This window comes from Scleropages formosus, chromosome 9 (genome assembly GCF_900964775.1).
Source record: "Scleropages formosus chromosome 9, fSclFor1.1, whole genome shotgun sequence".
In the NCBI taxonomy this organism is placed as follows: domain Eukaryota; kingdom Metazoa; phylum Chordata; class Actinopteri; order Osteoglossiformes; family Osteoglossidae; genus Scleropages; species Scleropages formosus.
In genome coordinates this window covers 4665185-4692502 of record NC_041814.1, presented here as the reverse complement: position 1 = coordinate 4692502, position 27318 = coordinate 4665185, and the positions used below count along the sequence as shown (strand labels likewise).

At 40.8% G+C, this 27318-nt stretch overlaps 2 protein-coding genes across 12 annotated transcripts in view; one reads left to right on the top strand and one right to left on the bottom strand.

Moving 5' to 3' along the window:
* Positions 1–2844: 2844 nt before the first annotated feature.
* mllt1a (MLLT1 super elongation complex subunit a) lies at positions 2845–21408 on the top strand. 5 transcript variants are annotated; one of them, XM_018728099.2, is made up of 14 exons: positions 2845–3067; positions 4820–4921; positions 6002–6182; positions 8542–8624; positions 13161–13304; positions 13608–13733; positions 15220–15891; positions 16020–16110; positions 16604–16715; positions 17554–17653; positions 17866–17934; positions 18360–18422; positions 20208–20279; positions 21262–21408. In XM_018728099.2, exons 1-14 carry the CDS (start codon positions 3056–3058, stop codon positions 21388–21390), a joined length of 1956 nt encoding a protein of 651 aa, XP_018583615.1. In that variant the 5' UTR covers positions 2845–3055; the 3' UTR covers positions 21391–21408. The 5 variants fall into 5 exon arrangements, with proteins under 5 accessions (XP_018583615.1, XP_018583618.1, XP_018583617.1 ...); XM_018728102.2 differs by lacking the exon at positions 4820–4921; XM_018728101.2 differs by lacking the exon at positions 18360–18422 and having other exon boundaries at positions 16023–16110.
* A 2460-nt stretch (positions 21409–23868) lies between these two features.
* acsbg2 (acyl-CoA synthetase bubblegum family member 2) overlaps positions 23869–27318 on the bottom strand; it is a 37893-nt gene continuing 34443 nt past the window's right edge. For all 7 annotated transcript variants that reach the window (XM_029254725.1, XM_029254726.1, XM_029254724.1 and 4 more), the window contains one exon: positions 23869–26701. In XM_029254725.1, the coding sequence (XP_029110558.1) occupies positions 26580–26701 (122 nt within the window). In that variant the 3' untranslated portion in view covers positions 23869–26579. The remainder of the gene's footprint in view (positions 26702–27318) is intronic.

Below are 27318 nucleotides of genomic sequence, written 5' to 3'. Positions count from 1 at the left end.
CTTTGTACTCAACATTACTGAGCAATGATCCAATTGTTAAAATAAAACATATAATATGAGGAAATGCATAAACAATTACGGAAATGATGGCAAAACCAGGAAATCATGTGGTAGGAAACAGGAAATATTACATGTTTTTAGGAAACATTATAGAGGCATTTGCTAGGAGAATGAGCCTGGGAGGAGGGCATGGTGGTGCAGCGGGTTTGGCCTGTGCCTGCTCTCTGGTGGGTGTGGGGTTCGTGTCCTGCTTGGGGTGTCGTGTGATGGACTGGTGTCCTGTCCTGGGTGTGTCCCCTTCCCCTCTAACCTTGCACCCCGTGCTGCCAGGTTAGGCTCTGGCTTGCTGCGACCCCTGCTCGGGACAAGTGGCTTCAGTCAATGTGTATGTGTGTAATGACACTGAAAGTTGGATACCCTCACACCAAGACCTGTACCTTTCACCTGTGGCCAGTTTATCACAGATAATGCAGAAAGCATAGCTCAGGGTGCTTATCTGTGGTACAATTATGTAGCTGTAATATTTAAAGCAGGGATTCACTAACAGTTTCGGCTGGATTCATCCAAGAGAAAGAGGAAAGCCCTGCTAAGCCCTATTGTAAAATGTTGTTGCAATCTGGCCTTTTGCCAGCAGATGGCAGCACTGAATTGGCTTTAGCAGCTGGACCTGGTGTCCCCTTGCTGTCAACACTATGTTAGAACACGTATGGAAGCAAACAGCTGAGGCCTGAAACTTCATTCAGAGCAGAAAGAACGGATGTGTGACATGATGTGCTTTCAAGTTGTTACGGATCAGAGAGTTTTTCCTAACCACAAGCCATTTCTCACATTAGTGTTTTCCTCTGTTCAGTTCTAAACACTGCAGTGTGGACACATTCACATTTACAGGTGGTGCTTGATTTTCAACAGGGTTCCACTCTGGCAACCTCATATGGACTGGTTTGTAAATCATAATTCTGTATTAAATGAACCAAAAGAATATATGAACAATTAGCATGTATCAATGCTAATGTAATAGGGCTTTGATATAGCTTTGTTATATTTTTTATTAATTTCACACATTGTCCATGCTAACATTAATACAGAATAATAATATGGTATAGGGTACAGTATTATAATATTTCCATGTTGTTGTATTGCATGAAATGTGTTGATTATATTTTCACTTTTACTTCTAAATTTTTTTCTTGCTTTTTCGTTTTTGCGCCATCACAACATTCACCTTTTTTTTGCTTGCCCTTTTGAAAAATATAAATAAAAAAATTAAACAATCAAACAAACATAGATAGATAGATATCTGACCAAACATCAGGAATTTTATTTCTCCAGAGTGACTTACAATGTTAGGTTTGTCTGCTAATTTATAATATTTACCCATTTACCATGCAGCAGAGTTATTTTTCACTGTATCATTTCAGTACAAGAACCCTTGTTCAAGTGTACCTGGAGCAAACCTTGGTTTCTCAATGGAAAATTGACCACTCTACTACTGTGCCAGCTTCTGTGTTTGATTTGTTTCCTGTCCCAGAAGTTTGTAGTCAGGTGGATCTTTCAGCTCCTGTTACACCTATACAAAGCGAATGAGATTAGGTAACATGATTTCTTGATATAGTTGGTTAGTTTCCTTGTAGCGCAACAGAATCAGAAGCAAAGCATATAACGTCTGTAATGAAACAGCTACTGTGTGTTCATTTAAAATTAAAATATGCACAGAAAAGGAAGGGAAAATAGAAGCAGTGATGGAACTACGTAAGACTGTCGGAATTAGATGATACTGCAATCTAAAACCAAGACTCGAATGGTTTGCTCTTCTGACTTCCTTCATTCCAGTTCAGAAATACACTTTCAGCAGCTTGTAGTCTATGATTTCATAAATGTATGCTACAAATAGCCTTATTATTATTATTTCAGATATTTCACCATTTTAACATATCACACCCTCTATCCCACCTAAAAACGAAACTCTTACACAGTCTTTATATTATTGGAATAGGTGATACAGCAGGTTAACACAGATCATCATGCATGAGCCGGAATTCCTCCTGGTGTTCTAATATTACTTCGCCTGTAATATTCAGCGGCTACGACAGGATTCTAAAAAGAGGTTTTCCGTTCCGCAGTTCGTGTGAAACTTTAACCCGGTCAAAGACGAGCAAAATTTTGACTCACTACCCCGTTAAAATACTGCGAGGAAATAATAGCCAAAAGTTACCGACCTGTACTGTATGAAACAACTGACTGCATAAGAAGCGAATAAAAATTGAAGATGATGAATGGAAATGTAACGTATGCCAGCAAAACACCAGAATCTTAAACTGAGAAAAGCAAAGACTGCTTATATAATAATTATTATATATGATTTTGTGAGCCCTCACCGCCAGTTTGCAAAATTAAGAAATTTTTCATAGTTTTATTTTAAAAAGTAATAAATGAATACGACTAAACGGCAGATTACATAAAAACGGGAAATTGGGGGGTGGCAAGAGGGAAAAAATAAACTTTTCCAACACCGTCACAAAGGCACTAATAGCACCGTACGATCACCCTCCATATTTTCACAAGTTACTGCGCTCGCTCTCTCTTTCTCTGCTGTCTCTCAATATCCTCGAGCACCGCCTTTTCACCTTGTTCACCAATTATAAACAAGAGGTCGCTGCCTGACGGCCAATGAAAATGCACATGCTTGTGTGAGCTTAACGGCCCCTAGTACAGCTTTGGTATGTCCTCTTTATCTTCGGGAAAAACGTAGTCCTCCGCACTCAAACATTGGCTCTCCTTTCACTCTGTCACTGGAGGGAAGTCCCGCCTGAGCGGCGGTAGAATTCGCTTGCTCCTTCGCCGGCGGCCAGCCTCGTTCACGCCTTCATTGGATGTAGAAGCGTTCTCTTCTGGGTGGGTGCCCGAAATCTGGGACGGGCGGGGAGGGGGTGCTGAGTGGCTTCCGGTTTCTGGGTGAAACTGACACACAATGAGGATTCGGGGACGCGCTCAGCCGCCGCCGCCGCCGTCGTAAATAAACAGAAGGACCGCGGGAGACCGGATCGGCCTCGAGATCATGGAGAATCAGGTAACCCGACATTCGTGCTATCGCTGCATTCTTTCACCTTTCCAGACGGGATGCGCTCAGGGAGCTGCGACAGGCATGGACCGTACCGTAGCTCGGCACACTCTCTGTGTACGCCAAGATCGGTTAAAATCGTGTAAAATGGTGAACGGGGATCTGCTGGCGGACTCAGTGGCAGCGCGTGCAGCCATGTTCACGCTCGTTCCTGGAGACGCTGTATGGACGGAGACCCGCCCGAGGGGGGATCAGCCATCGGCCCGGCGAGCGCGCGGGCATCGACATCCCTGAGTCAGAGCAGCGCTTTTTTTGTGCGGTGCTCAGAACGGGCATCCCGTATGCAGCGCCGCCCAGCCCGGCTTCACACCTCCATTCATTGTGTCCTCTTGGTTTGCACCGACCATCAGTCCAGTGCCATTTTATAAAGAGAGCGCGTTGCTGTGCGCGCAGTCCGGTGTCTACGCGCGGCTGGGAAGCGGACTGTTTGAAGATTGAAAGGGATCGAGTACGGAGGAATTCGGCCGCGAGCCGCCGTGTTGGGCTCGTCTCGTCTCGGAAACACGACAAATTTACACGGCACCTCAGCACTGCATAGCCGACATTCCGCGAGTTTGTGTTTTAAAAAGTTTTATTTTTCGTAAACCCGGAGGTTTTTGTGAAGAATAACTGCCGAATGTTTTGGCCGGAGCAGAGGCCGAGTGGCCGAAACCGATTATAAATTTTTGAACAGCCACAGGACTCGGGGACGTCACGCGTATTGCTTAAATTAACTGGTGTTTAAACTTAATTTAGTTTATAAACTTAATTTTAGTTTATAATTTAGTTTAGAGTTAAAACAGGACCGACAGGACTCAGGAGTGAAAAGAGGGGACTGAAAGAACAAATTTGTTTAGCGGGCTTTAAAAATGTTCAAGTTTCAAGTTTATTCTTGTCATAGCCTATGTCATAGGTACAAGACAAGTACCGTGCGTGTACAAGTATGAAATTCTTCTTGAATGCTTCTCCTCAGACTATGGACAAGACAGAGAATACAAATACTGCACAAACAAAACAATGACAGTGAGAACTTAGCAATGACATATACCAATAATACCAGTAGTAGACAACCAGAGAGAACTCAGAACGTGAGAATGCGAATGTTGAAAGTGACAGTGTAGTAATAAATAATCATGTGCTTGGATGTCACTTTTACTTTAGTAAACCTAATCAAAGTACACATGCCATTGCCATGGCATGGTTTAATTTTAACAGAACTTGGGCTGTTAGTATTTAAAGTGCCGGCAAGTAACAGAAAAGTGTATGTGCAGGTCTACAGATCTTGTGCTATTTCCAGAACGGATGAGGATTTTCCTCAGTGGAGGTCCTCTGTCACTGGGATTTGTGGAGGTGATCGAACACCATTATTTTTTTAAACATTTTATTTATTGTTATAATTATTAATCTGCACATAACTTACAGTTATCTAGGGTGGCTTATAATGTTAGATAAATTTTGTAAAAGATTTACCTACTTTAAGCAGGTTAGTCTTACTGTATACATTCAAGGTAAGTACCATGATCAAGGGAACTACAGCAGGGGTGGGATTCAAATCAGCAACCTTAAGAGGTCAAAGTAACAGCCCTAAACAGGATAATACCTGCTCCCCACAGAATATGGGACTATCTTCCTTGTTAAAGAAGACTAATAATATGGACAGATAAGGTTCTATCTGTAAGATCTTATTGACGCCAAAGCTTTTTATGCTTTGTTTCCTGGCAGATTGCAGGGCCGGCAGGTGGCATAGCGGTTATAGCCACTGCATTTCACTGGAAGCACCCAGATCTGAATCCTACTTACTCTGCTGCAGTACCTTTGATAAAGGTACTTACTTTGAATTTCTCTGGTACAAATTACCCAGGTGTATAGATGAACTGCTTAAAATGATTTACTCAATACAGGAGAAAAGCATTGGTTATTAAATGTAATCTTCCCTCAGTGTTGTGCATTACAGTTATAGTGGAACTGCTTATGAGGCTTAGCAATTTCTAGTTCAATAAAGCGGGTATGATTCTCTTTTTGTCATTATTTCATTGTTTACTTGGTGCTAGTATGCAGTTCAGGGTAAGTTGCTCAAGGGTACTGCAGCAGTTGGAGGGTATGGGGTTTGAATCAGCAATCCCTCAGGTCCTGCTGTTATTACCGTGATACCTGCAATTTCACTGTTAGAGGTGATTTTCATGTTATTTTTGCTTGCTAAGTATTTTGTAATTATAAACATTAGAGAATTTATATTCGTTACTTCAGAATACAAAATTATTTTAACAATTTAAATGCTTTAGATATCGATGGTTTTTACTTGTACAGACTTCATAATGTTTGGTTAGTATGCATAGAGGCTGGAAAATTAAGGCAGCAAAGAAGCAATAAAGTAGTTAATCCTCATTCTGTTTTTAATCCCTCCTCCTTGTAAGGAGCTTGTAAGGCTTGAGGAGATCTTTGTATTTGTACTTTGCCCTCTTTAAATCCTGGATAGCGAGTAGCTTTTATGTTTTTCTTTTGCACACTTATCTCTGAACCTTGTTTGGCATAGCTGATTTCTGGAATGCGGCAGTGTGTTAGACTGCTTATTTACCTCAAAGTGTGGCTGTGATTGAGGAGCTAATTGATTTGTGCCAGCTCCTACACAACTGGTAGACATTGGAAAGGACACTGAAGCTCAGGTGTGATTTTGGACACTGTTGAGTACTCCGATGGATAATGTTGCTTTTTAGTCACAGATGTTCCAAGAAATATTTTGGCATGTTAAAGAATTCGAGTTACTCAGTAAAGTGAGCTGGGCCCTTACATTGGTCTCCTTTCTTGTCTGTTGAGTTCCTTACATGTAGAGTATGAATTTGGTTCTCTGTGGATTGTTACAGACTTGGGCTCTCAACATAAGTTCTGCTTTGCTCTTCTCTGCAGTGCACTGTGCAGGTGAAGCTGGAGCTGGGCCACCGTGCTCAGCTGCGCAAGAAGGTCACAACCGAGGGCTTCACCCATGACTGGATGGTGTTTGTGCGTGGGCCTGAGACAGCCGATATACAGCATTTTGTGGAGAAGGTGGTCTTCCGGCTGCACGAGAGCTTCCCCAAGCCCAAGAGAGGTGAGACATGAGCTTGTTTCATCTGCATGACTTTTTGCCTTGTGTTCTGCTAAACATGAAGAAAACATCCTTAATTATCTCCATAATATTTCTACACTGGTTTAACTACTGTATGTTTGAAAGCTGACTTCCATACTGGTAATAAAGGAGTTCCCAGAATCCTCAGTATGATGTCTGCTGAAGAGTAGTGGATGTGGCAAATTGCAATCATGTAAAGAAATAACCCCCTCCCACTTAATTCTTCATATCTGCTAAGTTCCAAGTTTGCTATTTCAGCTTTCAGAGGGGAGAAAACTGGCATGTGAGGTGCTACGTTTCACTGTGTCTTTCTTGCTTTATTTTTGTTACTCTTGAGTATTAGACATTGGGGAAGAAATCTTACCATTTCTGTTTAACACTGCAAAAGGTCTCCTCTGTGACTAATTACTCTCTAAGGATTTAAGTCATATAAGAACACCTTTAAATGAGTACTTTCAGCCAAATTAATGAAAAACTGTTAGGACACTTAAGAAGTAGCAACTTCATAATGTTATAAAGTTGTAGAGATTTAAGGCTTCATTTATGCTACATTGTAAAAGTTTGCATCTTTCCCTTTTTATATAAGAAAGTTCAAATTTGCAGTTTAGCTGGGAAGTGTCCCAGTTTTAACCAGATGAGATATTCTCTAGTAATACCAAGAGCTTGCATTCATTAGTTAAGTGTATAAATAGGCAACATGGTGGCACAGTGAGTGGTGCTGTTGTCTCACAACTCAGTCTATGTGAAGTTTGCATGTTCTCCCTGTGTAATTGTAAATGGTAACTGTGCACACAGTATTAATCCCATCAAGTTAGAAGGATTACTATCTGAAACTAGATTTTAAAATACTGCTAAATATTAAATACCCTGTACATAATTATTAGTTTTTTAGGTTTTGCTCTTATCCAAAGCAGTTTGCACTCAGGTGACATTATGGTGCTTCACAGTTTGAGCCACTTGATGGGAGTGTGGTTTGAATCCAGCTGAGAGTGTGTGGAGTTTGCATATTCTCCTTGTTTTAGGAGCAGTAATACCATACGGGGTAGAGATGCTGCCTTAGGAATTGAAGGTCTCCAGCTCAAATCCCACCTATTGCTGTAGTACCCTTGAGCAAGCTACTTACCCTAAATTGCTCAAGTAAAATTGTCTAGCTGTATAAATGGATAAATAATTGTTGATAGCTTAACCTTTTAAGTTGCTTTGGAAAAAAGTGTCAGCTCAATGCAACATTTTACCTGTTTATTCAGCTTGATATTTTATCCCTGCATTTCTAGTAAAGCTGCTTTGTTAGTAGTACAAAAGCAGGCTTCCTGGAATTTTAACTAGCCATTTCTGGGTTTAAGTCTGAGCCCATAGCCACAGTACCTGCTGGACCAGGGTAGGTTGAGGTTATCTCACCTTTGGCAGCGTGCTGTTGGTTTATTGTTCTTAAACTTCAGAGCTATTTGTAAATCTGAATATAAATTTAAGCCTTTCTTTTTGGCATTTTGTGAAGTTTCATTAATAACAACAGAATGCAACATACTGTCCAGTCCACACCACATAGACCCTGAGTTTCCATTTGTTCTTGTTTAGCTATCTGATTGCCCAAGGAATGTTCTTATTGCAGGTAATGCAGAATTGATTCTGGGAAGACAAGTTTCATTTTTCACTCATGTGACAATTGTAGTTTTAAAGAATTTGTTATGGACCAAAAATGCGAGGCTCAAACTGTCTTTCTACATATCCAAGTCATATCAAATATGCAGATCTCTTCCCTCCACTGTTCTTCTTGTGTCAGTATAGGCAGGCTGCCATTGTAAGCCAAGATGGCTGCAGATGTCACACAGTGTTCTGTCCTTCTGTTTTTTCCCCCTTTCTGCTTTATCCATTTCATTTAATTTAATCAGGGGGCATGCTGTGTAGTCTTTTATATCTTCTGTTTCGTCATATGTTTTGGGTATGATATGCTCATTTCCTTAACCATATGACTTGAAGGTTTGCTGGTTCAGTTCCCACAACCACTGTTCTAGTACCTTTCATTGCTGAGAAATACCCAGGTTTTTCACTGGAACAAATACACTTGTTGTTTGGAATTAAAGCATCAGCTAAGCAACCGGTTTAATCATTAATTGATTGAAATTATGATTAAAATTTAATAATTTTAGCTGTTCAGTTCATTAACATTGTGCAGGTATTATTAATTGTTATTGAAAAATCAACACTTTAACATACTTGATTTTTCAGTATGGTGTTGCTAGTGTGTTATCTCACTGTTAACCAGTATAGAAAGGACCTAGCCCTAAACCATACGTACGTGTGGTTTTTATGTAATCAAAAACATAATTTTCTTTATCTGCAGTATGCAAGGAACCACCCTACAAAGTGGAGGAGTCTGGGTATGCTGGCTTCCTAATGCCCATAGAGGTTTACTTCAAGAACAAGGTAAAATCTTCCCCCTCCATGGTATGGTTCTGTATGCTCTGTAAAGGGGTTATCTTTACATGCTACATTATTTATTTGCCTGGCAAAGGTTCATATCCAAGTAGAGCATGTACTCAAAATGTATTTGAGATGTTTTGAGATTTAAACAGTGTCTGGAGAAAGTCTACATTTCAGCTGGTGACTTTCTCAAAACCAGTGGGATAAAAGGACATAAGCACTGAGTTTTATGTAGGCTGCATGTGAAGGATTTGAAAGGTGTAGTAAATCTAGTGGACTGAAGGGCTGGTTTATTTAAATTGCAAATGCTGCTGAGGTCCTCTGTCAGAACTGAAGAGTCACGGGCGGATTCCATGCTGATCTATGACACGCAGACGGCCGGTGACCAACCTGTCACCCACCTGGCTTTTTAAGGTGTTTGACCTCCTCATGCCATTTGAATAGTCCAGAACTGAAAGAGTTCTAGCCACAAAAATGACAAAATAGGGAATAATGTGTATTTGTAGAATATTAGTGGTGTTGGCAAGCTTTTTCAAAGGTTACCTCACGGTTAGGCTTGGCTTAGTATTGTTTTGAAGTCCTTGTTTTCTAATTTGAATACTTTTAAATGCGCGCACACACATTGTCTGAGAACGCTTGTTCCGGGGGGACAATGAGCTGGGGCGCAACGAGCTGGAGCCTAACCCGGCAACACAGGGCGTAAGGCTGGAGGGGGAGGGGACACACCCAGGACAGGATGCCAGTCCATCACAAGGCACCCCAAATGGGACTCGAACCCCAGACCCACCAGAGAGAAGACATAGGCCAAACCCTCTGCAGCACTGTGCCCCCTACTTTTAAATGGTACAGTGAATTTTGTAATGAAAACATCCTTTACAGCTTTTTGTATTTTATATTTATTCAATTAGCATATTTTTCTTCAAAGTTCATCTCAAAGAACAATTCACATTTTTGCCTGTAGATAATGTCATGTGTCTGATTGAGCTTGAGCTGATTGAGCTGAGTACTTGCTGTGTTTTAATGATTTGCTGTATAATAGACTTATATCCTTGAGGCTTCTCATTGGAAACTAATTTTGATCAGCCATACAGCCTGGTAATGATTTTCAGTTGAATCTCAGGCATATCAGCCTCATTGTACCTGCTCAGGACTATTGTTTTCTTGGCCCTTCTTTCCACCTGCTGTCACATTTCATCTTTTATTAATGACTGACAACTCTAAATGCAAAATTCCCATTCGTTCATGAACTGCTCAACTGATTCTTCAGTCTTTTGTAAGCGAGTTAATGTTCACATTGTTCTTGCCTGAGAGTTATTTTCCTTTCCTCACTTGCCAGAAAGATGACTTCATAACAGTGCTCAAGCAAACTGCCTTCTTTGTGGAGGTAGTTAGTATTGTAGTGGTTAGAGCTGCTGCCTTTAGACCCTTGAGCAAGGTACTTGCCTTAAATTGCTCTAATAAATTTACCCAGCTGTATAAATAATTAAATGATTGTAAGTAGCTTTACACTGTAAGTTGCTTTGGCGTAAACTATCAAATAAATGTAAATTTTGATTTTGCTTTCCTGTACCGTTACTCAGCAGTCAATTTTTTGATATATCTGCCCAGTACTGAGTAGGTCCCTCTTACTTCCAGAACATCTTGAATTCTTTGGGACTTGGGGTCAACAAGACATTAGAAACATCCCTTATGGATTTTGGTCCATCCTGTGTCAATAGTATGATCCAGTTTCTTAGCCACACATTCATTCTTTGAACCTCTCATTCAGTGTCATTCCAAAAGTGTTTCAGTGGGCTGAGACCTGGGAACTTTGCTGAACATAAGACAGCTGAACTCACTTTCATGTTCCTGGTTTGACCTTGATATGATGCCATGTCTGTTTTCAAACATGTCACATTATTGTGCTGGAAGTGTCTGCTTGAAAAAGGGTAAACTGTGGCCATAAAGGGTTGCACCCAAAACAGTAATTGGATATGCTGTAACATTCAAATGATGGTCAGTTGGTATTAAGGGGTCTAACATGTGTGAAGAAAACACCATTACACAATCATCCCCAGCCTTTACCCTTGACACAAGGCACAATAGATTCATAGTGCTATTGCCTAATTCTGCTTGCCACTGTTTTTGTACTTTTGGCATTCTTGTTGGCTTTAGCAATCTGACTATTCTTGTCTGACCTCTGATTAACAGGGTCCTTTTGCCCATTGAAGTGCTGCTGACTGGATGTTTTATTCACATGGTGCTGGAACCAAAAATCATACCATGTTAAAAATCACTTTGATCGTGCACCTTGCACTGCCTATTGCTGATTCCAACAGTAACTGAAACCTTTGATTTTGTCTATATATATTAAAAAGCATGCACACGTATAGAAAATAGAGTTGCAGCCGTGATTTCCTGTTTGGACGAGCAGGCTATTTGTTTTAGGGTATACCAAAAAAAAAAGTGGCCACTGGGTGTACGTGATCTATTGTTCAGTGCTGTGACTTTGAACATTTTATATAAATTAATGTATGCAGTATACAGGCACTCCTCACTTAACGACTGAGTTCCATTCCTACAACTAGGTCGTTAAGCGAATTGGCCAATAAGCGAGGAGCTGCCACTTACCGATATTTCAATCATCAAATTGGTCAACAAATTTTTCCGCTGCTTCTATGTCTGTGCTTGCCGCCTCACCGCTAATACTCCACTTTTGCAGGTTGAATCTCCGACGAAACCGTTGAAACCATCCATGGCATGGCGTAAATGTTTGTCGATTTTTCACCTTTGCATGCCTTCAAAGTCTCAAAGATACTGCGTGCCTTAGCTTGAACTATTAAAAGGCTCATTGGCATTCTTTTTTGTATCTGGTCATTAAACCAGATCGCCAGTAATTTCTCCCTTTCATGAATGAGGCCTTTCTGCCGAAATTACTGAAGAAGCTCAATTTCTAGACAAAATATGTAGTCTTGGAGATTGCGAATGCTAGTGTAGTGAATAGTGACCGACTGTGGGGACGAAACTGAGAAAGGGTGATGCGAGATGAGATGCTTTGACACTGAGACACCGCACTGCCGTTTCTCATACGGCGTACAATACAGACTGGTTGGAGAGCTGGTCATAAGTCCGCATGGTCATTAAACAGGTACGTCATTCAGTGAAGTGTGTCTGTATTATGTGGCTACAATGGTATTGCATGGTTTGACAAATACATGCTATAGGTTTTTACCTGAAGCATTCAGTGGTGGTAAACTCAGTCATTTACCATTTTGTTCAGGATATTTCTCAGTCACTCTGAGCCTTGGTGTAACACTTACCATTCTCACACCATCCTTTAGTCACAGCTGATAGTGTAGTGGTTAGAGTTGCTGCCTTTGGATCCAAAGGTTGCAGGTTTGATCTCCACCTCCAGCTGTGGTATCCTTGAGCATGGTACTTACCCTGAATTACTGCAGTAAAATTACTCAGCTGGATAAATGGGTTATTTTGTCACCTTAACAGTGTAAGTTGCTTTGGAGAAAAGTGTCAGCTAAATGAATAAATGTAATGTAAATGTAGTCAAGTGTGGCCTATGAGCTGATGCAGGGTGTTACATTTTAGGTGCAGTTGTAATCTTCCTCTGTGGGGAAAACCCCATGTTTTCTGATCCCCAACTGTAGTATATCCACAGTGCAATGTTCTAAGTGACAGGGCTAACCATTAAGTACAGTGTTTTGGTTTTTGTGATCCTGCAGATTATGCTACACTTTTAAAGCTTGACAGAAAAGGGTAATAGTGGCCATGATTCTGTACTTTGTGTGGTAGCAGAGACAGCTGAACAGGACTGTCTCATTCCTCCTTTACCTACAGCCCCTGTGCACTAGGGAAGGGAGAGGAATATGGAAGTGTTGGAAAAATGACACAAGTCCACTTCCACCAGCATTTCTGTACATGTCCTCAGTATGGAAGGAGTCACACTGGCTATTATATCTGAGGTTGTGTTTTTATGTATGTGCAGTTGCCTGCTTTACTAAAGATTAGTAGAGAAGAATTTAGTGAGACTGAGGTTGGTTGGAAGGTTGGCTTTATTTATTTATTCAACCAATGGTGATTAACTATATACTTATCATTAATTGAGTGCAGTTTGGCTCTGTAGAAGCAAGCAAGGTCAAGGTCAGTATACAAATGGGGTTGATACGTAATGACTGTAGTGGTAGAATGGCAGTATTCTGTCAGAGCGTATCTGACAAAGTGGAAGAGAGCATCATGGTGCGTTCTGGAAGGTCTGATGTCTGTCATCTTGTTGCCAGCTGTATTATATCTCCATTTTCACCTTAATTCCTTTGTTTTTCCTCTAGACTGTGTAATACAATTTTGTCTGAGTCTTGTATTCATTTAACATTTTTAGAATGGTTACAGTAATTTTCTTACAAGTATGTCTATTTCTGGAAATCTTGTATAGTCCTTTCTACTAGGACTCATCACAGTACACTAGAATTTCAGGTTTGAACCTGCTTCTTCTGCAGTCTCTACCCTTTTCATCCAGCTCCCATGTCTTCTCTCTCCTTATGCAATCAGGAAGAACCAAAGAAGGTGTGCTTCAACTATGACCTGTTCCTCAACCTGGAGGGCAACCCCCCAGTAAACCACCTGCGCTGTGAGAAGCTCACCTTCAACAATCCTACTCGCGAGTTCCGCCACAAGCTGCTCAAAGCTGGAGGAGTGAGTAGACCTCAGGATTTCCTAAGAAAGCCTCTTGGCAAATATGTCCTGTTTTTTGTGTGGGTGTGTGTTGGTTTGTTTAAGGTTGGGTGGTTTTTTTTTTTTTTTTTTTTTTTTTTTTTTCCCCCCCCTCCTCCATATACTTTAATAGACTCAGTATTCAAAGCAAACGGCATCTTTATATAGTCTTTTGCAAAATGCTCCGTAGCACTCACTATAATGGAAAGAGCAGTTTTTTTATCTCACTGTGGATCTTTGAGGCTTGTTGTTAAGGCTCTGTGCACGTTCCATTCTTTTCTCCAGGTTATGGTGGTGCCAGAGGGGACAGAAACGGTGTCTAGGCCCAGTCCGGACTATCCTATGCTTCCGACAATCCCTCTGTCTGCTTTCTCTGACCCCAAGAAGACCAAGCCATCTCATGGGTCAAAGGTCAGTGAGGCCAGAGGCCAGGTGTTTGCCTGACTGTGTCTTGTCTGGTGGTGTAATGTGTTTCAGTAGCCAGGTCAGTCCAGTCTCTGGTGACCAGTGATCATTAGTTTTTAGGTTTAAATCAACCAGCAGCTGTCAGATCAGAGCAACAAGTTTTTTGCCATTAGTCAGTGATTCCAGTTGCACAATCTGTTACTGTGACAGGTTAGGCCCTGAATGCCCTTTTTACCAAAGGTAGTATGGTTGATCAGCCTTATGTATGTTCCTGAATCTCTGAAGAAACTACTATGTAGTAAAGGTTGATTAGTTTCTTGTCACTGTACTCCTGAAACAGAGACACACACAGTTCAGGACATTAACATGAAATTTTTACTTTTCTGTTTTTCAGTAATCTACATTATTCACCTTTGTAACTGAGACAAAGTTTAAATTATTAAAGAAGTACAACTTCAAAACATTACTGTGGTTGGTCATAGTACCTGAAGGTAAAGTAGCAGTTAAGGATTGAAACTTGAATTTTGCTGGTTTGAGCCCCACTCCTTGAGGTTATTGTAAACAAAAATCTGAAATAAGGTAAAAAGAAAGCCTTGATATAAATCCAGTACAGACAATGGGGATCTCTCTTCAGACTTTAGTGTTCAGCAAGGATATTGACTGTGCTTTACCACATCTGTTTTTTATTAAATGAAAACCTGAGTGATAGTTTTTTTTTTCTCCCCTCATCCTGTTTGGTTTCTGTTTCTTCCTAAAAAAAATATTTGTATTAATAGTAAGAACAGTGGAATCTGTTTAATTTATCTCATATATGAAGGCATCTACAGCAGTGTTTTTTGCCTCCAAATATCTCAGCTTTACTCTCAAGAGGCTTCTTAAATATCACTGTGGCTTCGGAATAGCTCTATACCCTGCTTAGTGCCACCTTGTTGTGTACAGTCTTTCCTGGTTGATTTTAGAGGTGCGAGACCTTAAAAAGCATAATTTTATGTTAATATTGCTTTTAAAATTTGAACCGTATTCCTTGTTCTTGTCCTCTTATAACTGTAATGGTAAAATTGCACCCACTCTTAGTCTCCATTAGTCATGCTGGCTAAGTTCTCACTGCTCTAGGTCACATAAAATTTGGAAAGATGAGGATACCATTGGTATTGATACCAGTGATCTTCCCAAACAGTTTTGCAGGATGACATATTGAACTCATCTGACTGCATTTAGACAATGAACTTCAGTTGGGGAATGATGTTTTTAAATATAAATCAAACAGAATAGTGTTTTGTGAACCATGGTGTGTACATTTACATTTATTTATTTAGTAGGCAGTTTTACCTGAATGTAACGAAGATTTTCAACAACAAAATATCGTGTCTCTACACATTTCAAATGCATGACAGAAGTGCTAAGAAAAGTACTTATACATGTAGAATGTGGAGATAGATTTAAATTTCACGTTTGCTGTGACCTTAGGGTGATGATGGTGATTGTTTCCTAGGAGTCCAGTAAAGAAAGCAGCGGAGTGACTAATAAGAGTGCCAAGCCCCACAAGTTGGCCAAGGAGCACAGGGAGCGCCCCCGGAAAGACTCTGAGAGCAAGGCCTTGTCCAAGGGCGAGAGTGACCGTGACCGCGATGGGGGCAGTAGTAGCAGCAAACCTCTGCGTGATTCTTCATCTGCCTCTTCATCATCCTCTTCCTCCAAAAAGCCTGTGGAAGTGAAGGTCAAGGAGGAGAACAAACCTCTGCCTAAAGCAGCCTTTAAGGAGCCCAAGCTTACCTTGAAAGAGGCCAAGATGGAAGGCACATCCCCCAAGGGTGGGGGTGCAGGTGGAGGGGGTGGTGGGGGAGGAGGCAATGTGCCAGAGGCCAGGGGCCCCTGTAAGCGCTCCTCTGCAGCAGAGTCACCCAAACCTAGTGTGAAGAAGCAGAAGAAAGGGGGCTCAGAGGGGGCCAAGGTCACACCTGGTGGGGGATTCTCTAGCACCTCCCCACGCATTTCCTCCTCCTTGTCCTCTGCAGCTCCTCTTCCCTATCCAGAGAAGAAGCCTCCCAAGGAAAAGGGCCGCTGGACCAAGGTTAAGGTGGAGGCACCAGAGGTGAAGGAAATCAAGAAGCCTCCCGAATCTGAGGAGTCAAATTCTGAGGACGAGGCCTCCTCCAAGTCAGAGGTGGGTATGGAAGGGGTTTGTGGCACACTTGTGTTATTGCTTGATCTTTTTGGCTTGAAAGTGTCTCAAGTTTCTGTTAATATGCTATAAGTGAAGATTTTCTGAGGTGTGTACCTTTCCATTCACAGCAGTCAGCTGCCTCCAGCCCTTCCAACTCCAGCTCCAGCTCTGACTCCAGCTCTGAGTCTGACTTTGAGCCCTCGCAGAAGCAAGGCCAAGGTACCAACACACTTTTGTGCCACTTTTGTGGTCTCACCTGTCTGTATCTCAGGTTCTCTCCCCATGGTCTGAGTAGCCTGTATGAACCCTCTTCTCTAGAGGGCTACATAATAAACTCAGTTGCTTTAAGTATGTTACTGCTTGTCTAAAGCAGTAAGATGGCTGTAGCAGCACCTCACAGCTTAATGGTATGTAGAGGTATGCTGGTCCAATTAATCAGACACGTTAATATTATTTGTGTGGTGTGTGACATGACTGTCTTATGGAGGCATGAATCGTTTTTCGAAGTATATAAGAAACAGAGGGGGGGGAACTATTTAGCACCCTTTGTAAAAGTGACTCAAACCTGTTCTCTCCTTAAGTTAAATGTTATCTAGTTATGTAAACATCAACAGTCCTGCAAAATAAAGCAGAGGTTCAAGAGGTCTCATTGTTTTTAAACTGTTATGTTAACCTGACTCCTTGACAGCTATCCTTTCTCCTCTCACCCCAGGTCCTCTGCGCTCTATGGTGGAGGATCTGCAGTCGGAGGAATCCGATGACGATGACAGCAGTTCAGAGGATGGCACCCCTGTCAAGACCAACCCACCCAACCGTGACTCACGGTTCGTCTCTTGCCTCTGCTTCTTTTCTCTGTCTGTTGATCTCATACTCTGGTTTCAAACTGAGTGTACTGCAGGTTTCCTTATTAACCGTTGCCATACTGTCTGCTGCTAGAAGAAATAGTGATTTGCCATTTGAGCTAGCCAGAGTTCCAGGTGGTAATGTGAACTTCATTCATTCATTCATTCATTCAGCCATCCATCAGGTGGTCCAAAGCCGGTCCTAAAAGCACAGACAATGAGGCAAGGTACATCCTAGACAGGATGCCAGTAGATCTCCAGGCAATCACATATACTCATTCACTGATACATATACACACTACTGGCAATATGGAGTCCTCCGTTTACCTAAAACATGTCTTTGGACTGTGGTTGGAAACTGGAGGAAAGCCATATGAGCAATGGAAGAGCATGCGAACAGCACACACTGAACTGGATTTGAACTTGCATCTAAACTAACCACCTGGGAGCTGTGAAGCACCAGTGCTACCTGTTGAGCCACTGTGCTGCCCAATAATGTAAACCAAATGTATAAATTCTTACGCTATTTATTCATGATAATTTACCCACAAAGCAATAATTTCAGCTCATTTTTCTTGTTGAAGACAGAGTCCACATTTAGGCCAAAAACCCAGTTTATTTTACAGAGTTTAAAAATCCTAACCCCCCCCCAAACCTTCACGTAACTTCAGGTGCTCACAACATTGCTGAAAACATGTAGATATGTTGATTGACCATGTGAGTCTGAAGAGGTAAATAGCATCCAGTTTGAGTGTAATTGTGGTGGTGGGGCTGCGTGACAGATGGCCACCAATCTCTGGACTCCTGGTCTCTCTTGCAGCCTCAGCCTTGACAGCGAGAGTGACAGCAGCGACGGTTCGCACCGTCCAGGTCGGGATCCACCACCCCCACTGTCAAAACATAGTTCCTCCAACAATAAGGTGAGACTGCCCCCGCTGTGTCGGGCTTTTAGAGAATGCAGTGAAGATGAGATATTGCATTTTAATAATGAAACATGGCAAAGCTGAACTGATAGCCTGAAGTCTCCAAACTACATCTTTCTTCCCTCTCTCCGCACGCACGCACGCACGCACCCTCTTTGTATCTCTTCCACTGTGTCTCCTTTCTTATTTTCCGTGCCCTCAATTGGCAGACTTCGGGGAGGAAGAGTCCAGAGCAATGCAGCCGCCCAGAGAAGATACTGAAGAAGGCATACAACAAGGTAGGAAGGATAAAGTAATCTTCTGAGGCATTCTTGAGAATTTGGGCAAAACATGTCCACCCAAGTCTATTAATATGACTGAAATTAAGTGGTTATGTACAGTTTTAAATTGATACTTGGATGTTTTTGTATGTATCTATGTTCCTTTAATTTGTTCTAAGAACATTCATGTTTTAAATTTTGTTTTGACTTAATATTAACATGCTTATAACTTCTTTCTAAAATTATAGAATTATATAGTCTGCTATTAAGGTTGTGATATAGATTTTGTGTTTTGACATTTAAAAGATTTCTGTGACTGGTTAAGGGGATAACATGAGGAGGGATGAAAGATACTTTTTAGGAGAGAGTTCTCTACCTAGAGGTGTGCGTGTGGTTTGTTTTCCTAATAAACCTGTTTTAAAATATTATCCCTCTCCGTCCAGTGCCAGCGTTACAACAAACCAACCTCCACCCTGTCGAACCCTGCATTTACACTATTTTATGGGGTAATTTATTTTTTGATTTCATAATCAAGGAGAACCTAAAAATGGCCCTGTCCTTCTCCTGGGTTCACAATTGCAAAAGGCAAAAAATATAGAATTTCTTGAAGCAATGAAACAGACTGATAGAAGAGACATGAAAATGTTTATATTCAGCTGTATGACAAATGTTTTTTTCTGCCTCCTGTTTCTCAAAATTGTCTCAACCTGACAGTGTTGACAGTAAAGTTTTTACAAAACTGTAAAATTGGGAATGAAAATGAGAAACTTAATCTAAAGGGCCCCTTTTCCACTTTCTGGTTTTCTGTGTGACACACCACTTCCTAGTCTGGTAGGTTTTTTTGGTTTTCAATAAATGTAAAAAAAAAAATATATATATATATTTTTGAAATGGTCATTTTACAACCATACAATGTCAACTCCATTGTCTTTTAGATTAAAAAAAAATAAATGCATCATGTACATCTAGATAAATTATTAGTTGCTTAGGTTTTGCTTTTATAAAAAGCAACTTGCACTCTGGGGACATGATGGCACATTGGGTTATGCCAGTGCCTCACAGTTCCTGAGCCACTTGATGGGAGTGCAGTTTGAATCTGTCTAAGAGTGTGTAGAGTTTGCATGTTTTCCTTTTGTTTTATGGCCAGCTAACATATACTGCATAGAGCTGCTGCCTTTGGGTTCAAAAGTTGCAGTTCCAAATCCCTCCTACTACTGTAATACCCTTGAGCAAGGTACTTTCCCTAAATTGCTTAATTCCTAAAGTAATTATAGGTAGCTTAATACTGTACATTGACGTTTATTCATTTAGCTGATGCTTTTCTCTAAAGCGACTTGCAATGTTAAGGTACGTGCAACTAATTGCCCATTTTGTACAGCTGGGTAATTTTCACTGGAGCAATTCAGGGTAAGTATCTTGCTGAAGGGTACTACAACCAGCAGTGCAAATTGAACCTGCAACCTTTGGGTCCAAAGGTAGTAGCTCTAACCACTATGCTACCAGCTGTTCCCATTGTACATCACTTTGGAGAAAATTGTCAGAAAAATGTCCATTAGTTTAGAGACATTTTCATAAATAAAATGGCAGCTCAGTAGATAAATTGTGAGGTAAACATCTGTAATTTTCTCAATACAGTGTAAACCCCTTCAGATGCAAAGTCCTTGCTGTGGATACTGAACATCATGGAAGTAGAATGCACCCAAAACCCTATTTTCAACAAAGACATTGCAAAAAGACATATGTTTCTGTCCACTGTATTCAGTGGTCAACTGCAGAATAGGGATTTTAATAAATATTTCAAAAAGGAAGTTGTTTTTAATAAAGTCTGAGAGCCAAGGCCGTTGGCTGTCAAAGCATGTGATAAAATTGTACTTAAAGAAAAAATGTAAATGAAGGAAAAATGTTTTGTCCTTGATCTCAAGAATGCCTGTTTTAAATATTCAAGTTGAAAGCCTTTCTCTTCATAAGGGACTTGGCTATAGATTGTAATGAATAGCTGTGCATTTACTTCTGGTTTCTATCTGTTACAAAATGTGAAAGTTGTCATTTTAAACCTGAAAACTGAATTTATTTGGGGTTTCACAATCATTGCCTTTCACACAGACACCGAACCTAGAACATTCCTTTCTAGTCACTCAACAGGAAGCCAAAGCCATGACCTACTTAAGTGGTGTTACTAAATTTATTTTCCTCAGTTCTGAGCTCTGCAGTGATCTGAAAATGCTTTTTCCGAGGTGTTTCCACCAGCATCACCAAAATGTGTTTGCTCTGACTCCATCCACTCTCTAAAGGCTTACACAGAAGAATTGGTGGATCTCCACCGCCGACTGATGGCCTTGAGGGAGCGCAATGTCCTGCAGCAGGTGTGTCTGTGTGTGTCTCTGTATGTGTGCACGTGCAGGTCCTTGTAAATTTTTAAACCTCAAGTCTGTAACTTGATGTTTTTAATCCAACCACTACCACACAACTAATAAAAGCTTAATACAGACATTCCTTAACTTATACACAGGCAGGATTCTGTAGAAACTCCATATAAAATTAAAATGATACATTCAAATTTGCTGTAAGACTCCCCCCCCCCCCCCACACACTTCAAACACTTGTCCAATGCAGAGTCATGGGGTTTCAGAGCCTATCCTAGAAATATAGGGCATGAGATAGAGCTTTGTGGATAGAACACCAGTCCCATCCATATATTCATTAGCATATGGCCACTTTTTATTTGTTATAACAAGAGATGTGCTTCAGTTTATTCACTTGGTAACTTCTATAAAAGTCTCATGCAGATATTATAAAAAAAATGCTGCGAAACTTATTTTAATGTTAAATTCAAGGTACGTTAAACTAAAATGACACAATAAAAATACATTGTCTCAGATTCATCACAAACATATGCAACAATTCTCATCTTTTTCTTGATCAGCATCTCCAAGAACACCAGACAGTAGCTGTAACAAGTGGACGTAACAAATTGAATGTACTGAGGAAAAGCATCTGCTAAATGAATAAATGTAAATGTCAATCTGGTCTTGCATTCCACCTCAGATTGGATGAAATTTACTATCAACTAATGGCTAGATGTAGAAATGCAGGTGTGGTTTGTTTCAACCCCAACAACTTTTTTTTTTTTTTTAAAATCAACTAGAAGATGGAATTTAAAATGAACAAACTTGAAATTATGCTTATCTTGAGAAAATCGTAGTCTACTTATGACAAGGACCTAGTATACTTTGTAGCTGGAGCTGCTACATCTTAGGATGTTTACATGAGAGATGGAGCTGTGCATGTTCCTCTCCACTCAGTTTGATGGCAAGTCTAACTGTCATGATCTATGTCTCCCCTCAGATTGTCAACCTCATTGAGGAGACTGGCCATTTTAATGTCACAAACACAACTTTTGACTTTGACCTTTTCTCACTGGACGAATCCACCGTTCGTAAACTACAGAGCTACCTGGAGGCTACTGCCACGTGACAAGAGGTTTAGAAGAGTTTTTTTTTTTTTTTTTTTTTTTTTTTTTTTTTTTTTTTTTTTTTTTTTTTTTCCTCCCCCCCCCCTTTTTTTCTCCCTCTCCAGCTTGTTTCCCTGGAGCTCAAAAGTTAGGAGAAGAGAGACAAAAGTGGAAATGTAACAGTGGGGATGTTGGAACCATAGCAGTCCTGTTAACCTGGGCCGGATTAAGAGTAACCCTTCAAAAAGGATGTTCCCATGTTACTGAACTACGGGACTGGTTCAAGAAGCTGGCCAATAGTGGAGATCTTTCACAAGAAGAGTGCGTATGCTGTACTGTAACATGCAACCACAGCCTATTTACATGGAACCCACCCCATGGTCTCTTTCATGAGAGAACCCCCAAACACACACATTTGCTCTGCTGAACTTGTGTGTAAGGAATATCCCTTAAATCTTTCTGTGCGTGTGCGTGTGCGGGCAATGGACTTCCCCAGAAGTTGTGCTGGGATTTGGGACCGCCCAGGGCTGGCTGTGAGACATTGTCAGTGTGTTCCATTGCTGTCCTCAAATCTTCCTTTCTAACCACTCTTCACACTGAATGGGACCCAGCACCCTTCTCAGTGGGTGGACAGACCTGTCTGGGGCCAAGGTACAGTATAGGACTCCCTCAAACTGCCTTTTGATGAGGGGTATTTGAATAAATAGCCATATTTGTCTGGTTGATATAAAGGGGGCACATCATGACCTTGTAGTGCGTGTGTGGGAGTCAGCTTTTTTTAATTTTTGTACTGATATTTTTGATAGATGAGACTGTTGAAAAGAATATCTTGAATATCTTGTTTTCTGAGTTTGTTTTAGAGGGCTATTGAAACAGTCACCATTGTCTCAGTGCCTTTAGAATACAGCGTTCAGAGAGTAAGGGGGGCCCATTTCACATCAGTTAGTGGCCCCAAAACAACCTCCCTTCTAAGAAAACGGACACGGATACACATTTTCTGTGCTCTTGTGGATAGTGGAGATGGCACTGCTGTCCTGGAGCACTGGGGGGGTACAGGAAGGACCAGTGGAGGTGTCCTAGGCTGGCCATGTGCAATGCACAAAGGCAGGAGGCCTGAGATTCCAAGCAGTCCAGGTGAACCTTTTGGGGTTGATGGGGGGTTTTTATTTTTTTTTTTTAATTTTATTTTATAAAATGTAATGCTCCATGTGAGAATGAGGGAGGGACACACACACACACACAGAGAGAGTTTATCTGTACAAATGCAAGAGGGAGAAACTGACTAGCATTCATAACTTGTGGCCCTGGAACAGAAAGCCTATCAGCTAGAGGCGGTCAAACTGTGGTTAGGGTTCACAGGGTGTTCTGCTATCTGCTTAAAGTCAGCTTAGCAGTAGTGACCAGCGTTGCACTGGTTGTGTTGTGAAATGCTGGACTTTGTTCCCTCAAGAACAAAGGTTGGGCCAGCCGTGTTCCAAAACCAACAAGTTTTACATTTGAAAAGGTTCCCATTGCTGCTCCTCCTACAGCTCCACATGAAGGTTTTTTTTTCTTTCTTTTTTTTTTTTAATGGTGTTAATAGCTTTAACGGTGATCTGTTGTCCCCCCTTATTCTCTGGTGTGAGTGAGAGGAGTGATTCAGAAGCATTCATTTTTTTCATTTTATTGACTAAAGCACAGAGCCCTATTATGTTCCTTAATGTCCTTCATTCGCCATCGTTGTCCATAGGCATCTAAGGGACGATACTTCCGCCCCCCCCCCCCCCCTTTTTTTTTTTTTTTGGATGCTTTGCAATCTGAAAGTTTCAGTTTTGTTGTTTGAACCTTTGAAGAGTCTTCTGTGTGTGCGAGTATGAAGATTTGTGCATGCGAATGGATTTTGACTCCTCCTTGAACTTTTAACCTTTTAACTCAAAGTCCTAGTTCATGAACTTCGACCTTTGACTCTGCACTCAGTGCGTTCTTTGTGTGATGAGGATGGGGCAGCAGGGGGTGGGTCCAGGACTCGGCTGAGTGGCAGCTCTCTGTGTCTTGACAAAAAAAGAGAAAAGGCCGCTAGTCGACTAACAGTCAGTGTTTTATTTATATACCTCTGCACTTTTGGCTGTGGTGACTCCAGTACTTATGTAACTATCTAATCTGTATTTCTAAGGATTTTATACTGCATTTATGTGCAAAAAGTATTAATTGATTTTTCTCCAGGATTTTTTTGTTTTAAACAATTTTGGGGCATTTTTGTTGTTCTGCAAACAGAAATGCAGCCTCCGAGCATTTTCAGACATGGCGTTGCACCCTGGGAAGGTTCCCCCATCTGTGGTTGGGATTCCACATGTGCTCTGCTGTTGCTTTGGGACACTGCAGAACAGCTATTGGACAAAGTTGTCTTTTTGTTGTGACAAGAATTACTGTCAAGGAGGCCTGCGTTAAGGAGAAAATGATTAGGAAAATGAGTTCTGTGTCTTTTAACATATGTGTTTTTACTCAAGGCAAATGGCAGTGCATTTTTTTTTTTTTTTTTTTTTTTTTTAAATTCTGTATTCTTTGATATGGCAACAAAGCCTCAGCACAAGTTCCACTGCCCTTTAACTAAAGTGTTCCACATGATTCTTGTGCCACTTCTGATCCCAGATCACTAAGGGAAAAAGTGTGGAGGCAGTGCCAGTTCTGAAATGAAATCGAAGCCACTGGTTTTTGATTTTACTTCTGCTCTAAATGGATGAATTTGAGAAGAGAAAATACAAGTTCTGCGCACTGTACGGGTAGTGTACAAGAGAACAGCCAAAGTGAAATGAAGGATTTGTGCTGGTTCAGGTTCCAGGTCAGGCCCTGCTTGTTGTACCCACAAGAAATGTGCTTCACATTAATTGCTCTTGTAGAATATTGTGTAATTGCTTGCATAAACTGGTATAATTGTATATTCCTTTGGATAAACATGTCAGCAAAGCGGTAAGTTCATTTCATTATTAATGCCATTTTTACAATGGCAGATAATTTCTCCTGGTATTTCAGTTCATTGGAAGATGAGAAGTCAAGAGCCGGTGGTTTTGGTTCTCAGTGTGGCAGTTGCCAGCCCTTCTGTGTAAGGAAAGAAACCAAGTCTGATTTCAGTTGTAAAATACCTTATATATACATGTGAAGTACAAATCTGGGACTTTGGTTTATTTGATAAAACGGTTACTTTTGAAGTGTATTCCTTCAGATTCTGTTTTTGAGATGACTGCAGTGCAGGGAAGCGTTTCCTGTGTCAGTGGTCGCAGTGGTTAATGGTTGACCGGGCTATCGGGGGCATGAAATGTGACATTCATTTGAGCAATGTCACCCTGAATTGATGGTAAAAGCAAACACAAATTGTCATTTGGTATAGTAACTTGGCATACAATGCCACCGTGTGGCCATATGATGCAAGTTTTTAATTTTATTTTAAAATCATATTAATAAAGTCATTGAGTACTGTTCAGTGCTTAAGTGGTTTTGGGGTTGTATTTTTGTAGTGTATCTAGAAACTTCACTTCTGGCTTCATACCATGATTTACCCACCTCAAGAGGGGTGCTGTCTGTCTGCAAGTGAAACAGTATGTCCTCAAGTAACCCACCCTTCTGCCTAGCCTCTGGTTAACTACTCTACACTTTGACCTGTTGAGTGTTTTGGCCACAAATTAGATATGCATTTAGTACATAGTGTCTAAAGAAGCTACAGGTGTTTTAATGTCTGCAGTGACTATTTTTAGTCCATTTCCATTATATTTTAAGTACCTCTTCTCAACAATACTACAGCAGTAGGTGAGATCTGAACCAGCAACTTTTTTGATTCATGCTATCACCTGCCCCCATAAAGTAACATTGCAATTCCTTCTTAATATAAACTATGCTCCAAAAGACAGAACATACTCCAATGAACAACTGCAGCATGTTGGTCTGACCAGATAAGGGTTTTAAATTTAAGTTGTCCATTCTCAGTGACACACAAAGGGGTTTTATCCTAGATCTGGGGGAATGAAAAGTAACTTTTTTTTTTTTTTAATGCCTCAACATTATGAACCTTAATACTGCAAGCACCTTCATTCATGCTTCAAGTACATCCACTAAAAACTCACTGAAGCAGAATTCAGGTAAATTCCTTCACCTTTGCAGGCAGCATTGGAATGAGCATGGAACAGGACTTTGACATGGGAAAGTATTTACAAAGCAGCTGTGTTACAAAAGTTTGCGATAATGATCATCAACACATGAACAGATGGTGCAATATGCAACTCAAACAGAAGAAACCTGAATGCAAATATTAACATTTAAATAAAGCTTCACTGCAATTTCACACCCTTTGAAAATATTCACAAAGGCAATTACAAGCCCTTCCTGCAATACACAAGAATGGTTATGGCTTAAAAGGGTGGGATTGATGCTTTTGACTACACTGCAATGATCTGTTTCTTGTGAGAAACACTAAGGATGGAAAGCTGCAGGTTTAATGTAGGTCCTGTAGATAATGAAGACAAAGCTGCACCATGGCTTAACGGACTGTTTCTACAGCTCTTTGGCCTTGTTGGTCAAGGAGTATATGACACTCTAGGTGCACGGGACCCTACAAAACAGTTGTATATGCATTCATTAAGAAAAAAAAAAAGACAAACTGCATAAAAACAGAAAGGGTGATTTGGTTTGGTGTCTTCCCACCCATAAGGGTTTCCCCTTAACCCTGAAATCGGGCCTAAACAAGACACCAATGGGGGGGGAGAAAGGAAAAAAAGCTGCGTACAGCCAACCTGAATCTGTGTACTACACTTCCATTCAAGTCAATTAAAGAGAAGTAAACTATTCATCCCAAGATGAGTAATGCTCTGGCCCTGTAGAGATTTTAACTTTGGCTAAATTACAAAAGAATATTTTAGAAAACAAAATAGTACACAGAACCCTGAACATCAAAGGTCCAAGAGGAATGTTCTCTGAAGACTGCTTTAAACTTCATTTTGGCTTTTTCTGCAGTTTAGTCTGCAACTACAATATTATTGTACTTTCACAGTAGTCATATAATATACATCTCATAAATAGCTTAAAAAACAAATTTTAACACCCACCCAAACAAAACCAAGCAAAATCATAGTTACAGAAGTCTTGGTTAGACAAAGCAAAACCTCCACAGGGCTGAAGTTTGTGTGTCTGCCTCCATTTCCAGGCTCCAGCTTGGATGAGCCCCCGCCCCCGCCCCCCCCCCCAACTACTGCTTGGGGGGCAGGGGGTTTTCAGGGGTGCTGGGGGTCACCATCTCTTTGTAGATGTTGTCAATTTGCTCCTTATACATTTTCAGGACCACAGGCCTCTTCAGCTTCATTGTTGGACCTGTATCAGAAAACACAAGATGAGTCAGTTCTGCTACCATGATGGCAGACACACAATTAATTTGACCCTCATTCCTTCATTTACAAATGTTCAAATTACTAAATTTCACTTTTGCAAACCCATTGAATTTATACCTGTAAATGTTATTTACAATCAGTATCATCTTGGATACTAACATTTCCATAAGACAAATGTCAGCAAAACTTTAACTCTCACCAGTGCAATGTTACACATGTCCAGCAGTAAGTATTGGGGGAAGAAGCAACACGTTATTTTGTACTATCCGATCTCTTAAGGTGGTTGCTGGTGTTGTGCAGTGCAGTCTAATCAGAATCAATCGTTAAGCTAGTCCTTTCCTTCCAAACAAGTTAACTTACATTAGTTATTAAGCTGATTCTTTTCTCTGAAGTGATTTACAATGTCAAGGTACTTACAATTATTTACCCATTTATACAGCTGGTTAATTTAGGGTAAGTACCTTGCTCAAGGGTAGTACAGCTGGAGGTGAGGATCGAACCTGCAATCTTTGGGTCTAAAGGCAGCAACGCTAATCACTACAATAACAACTATCCCAACTTGACTATTTTTGGAATAAATTATGATAAAGTAAAAAGTCT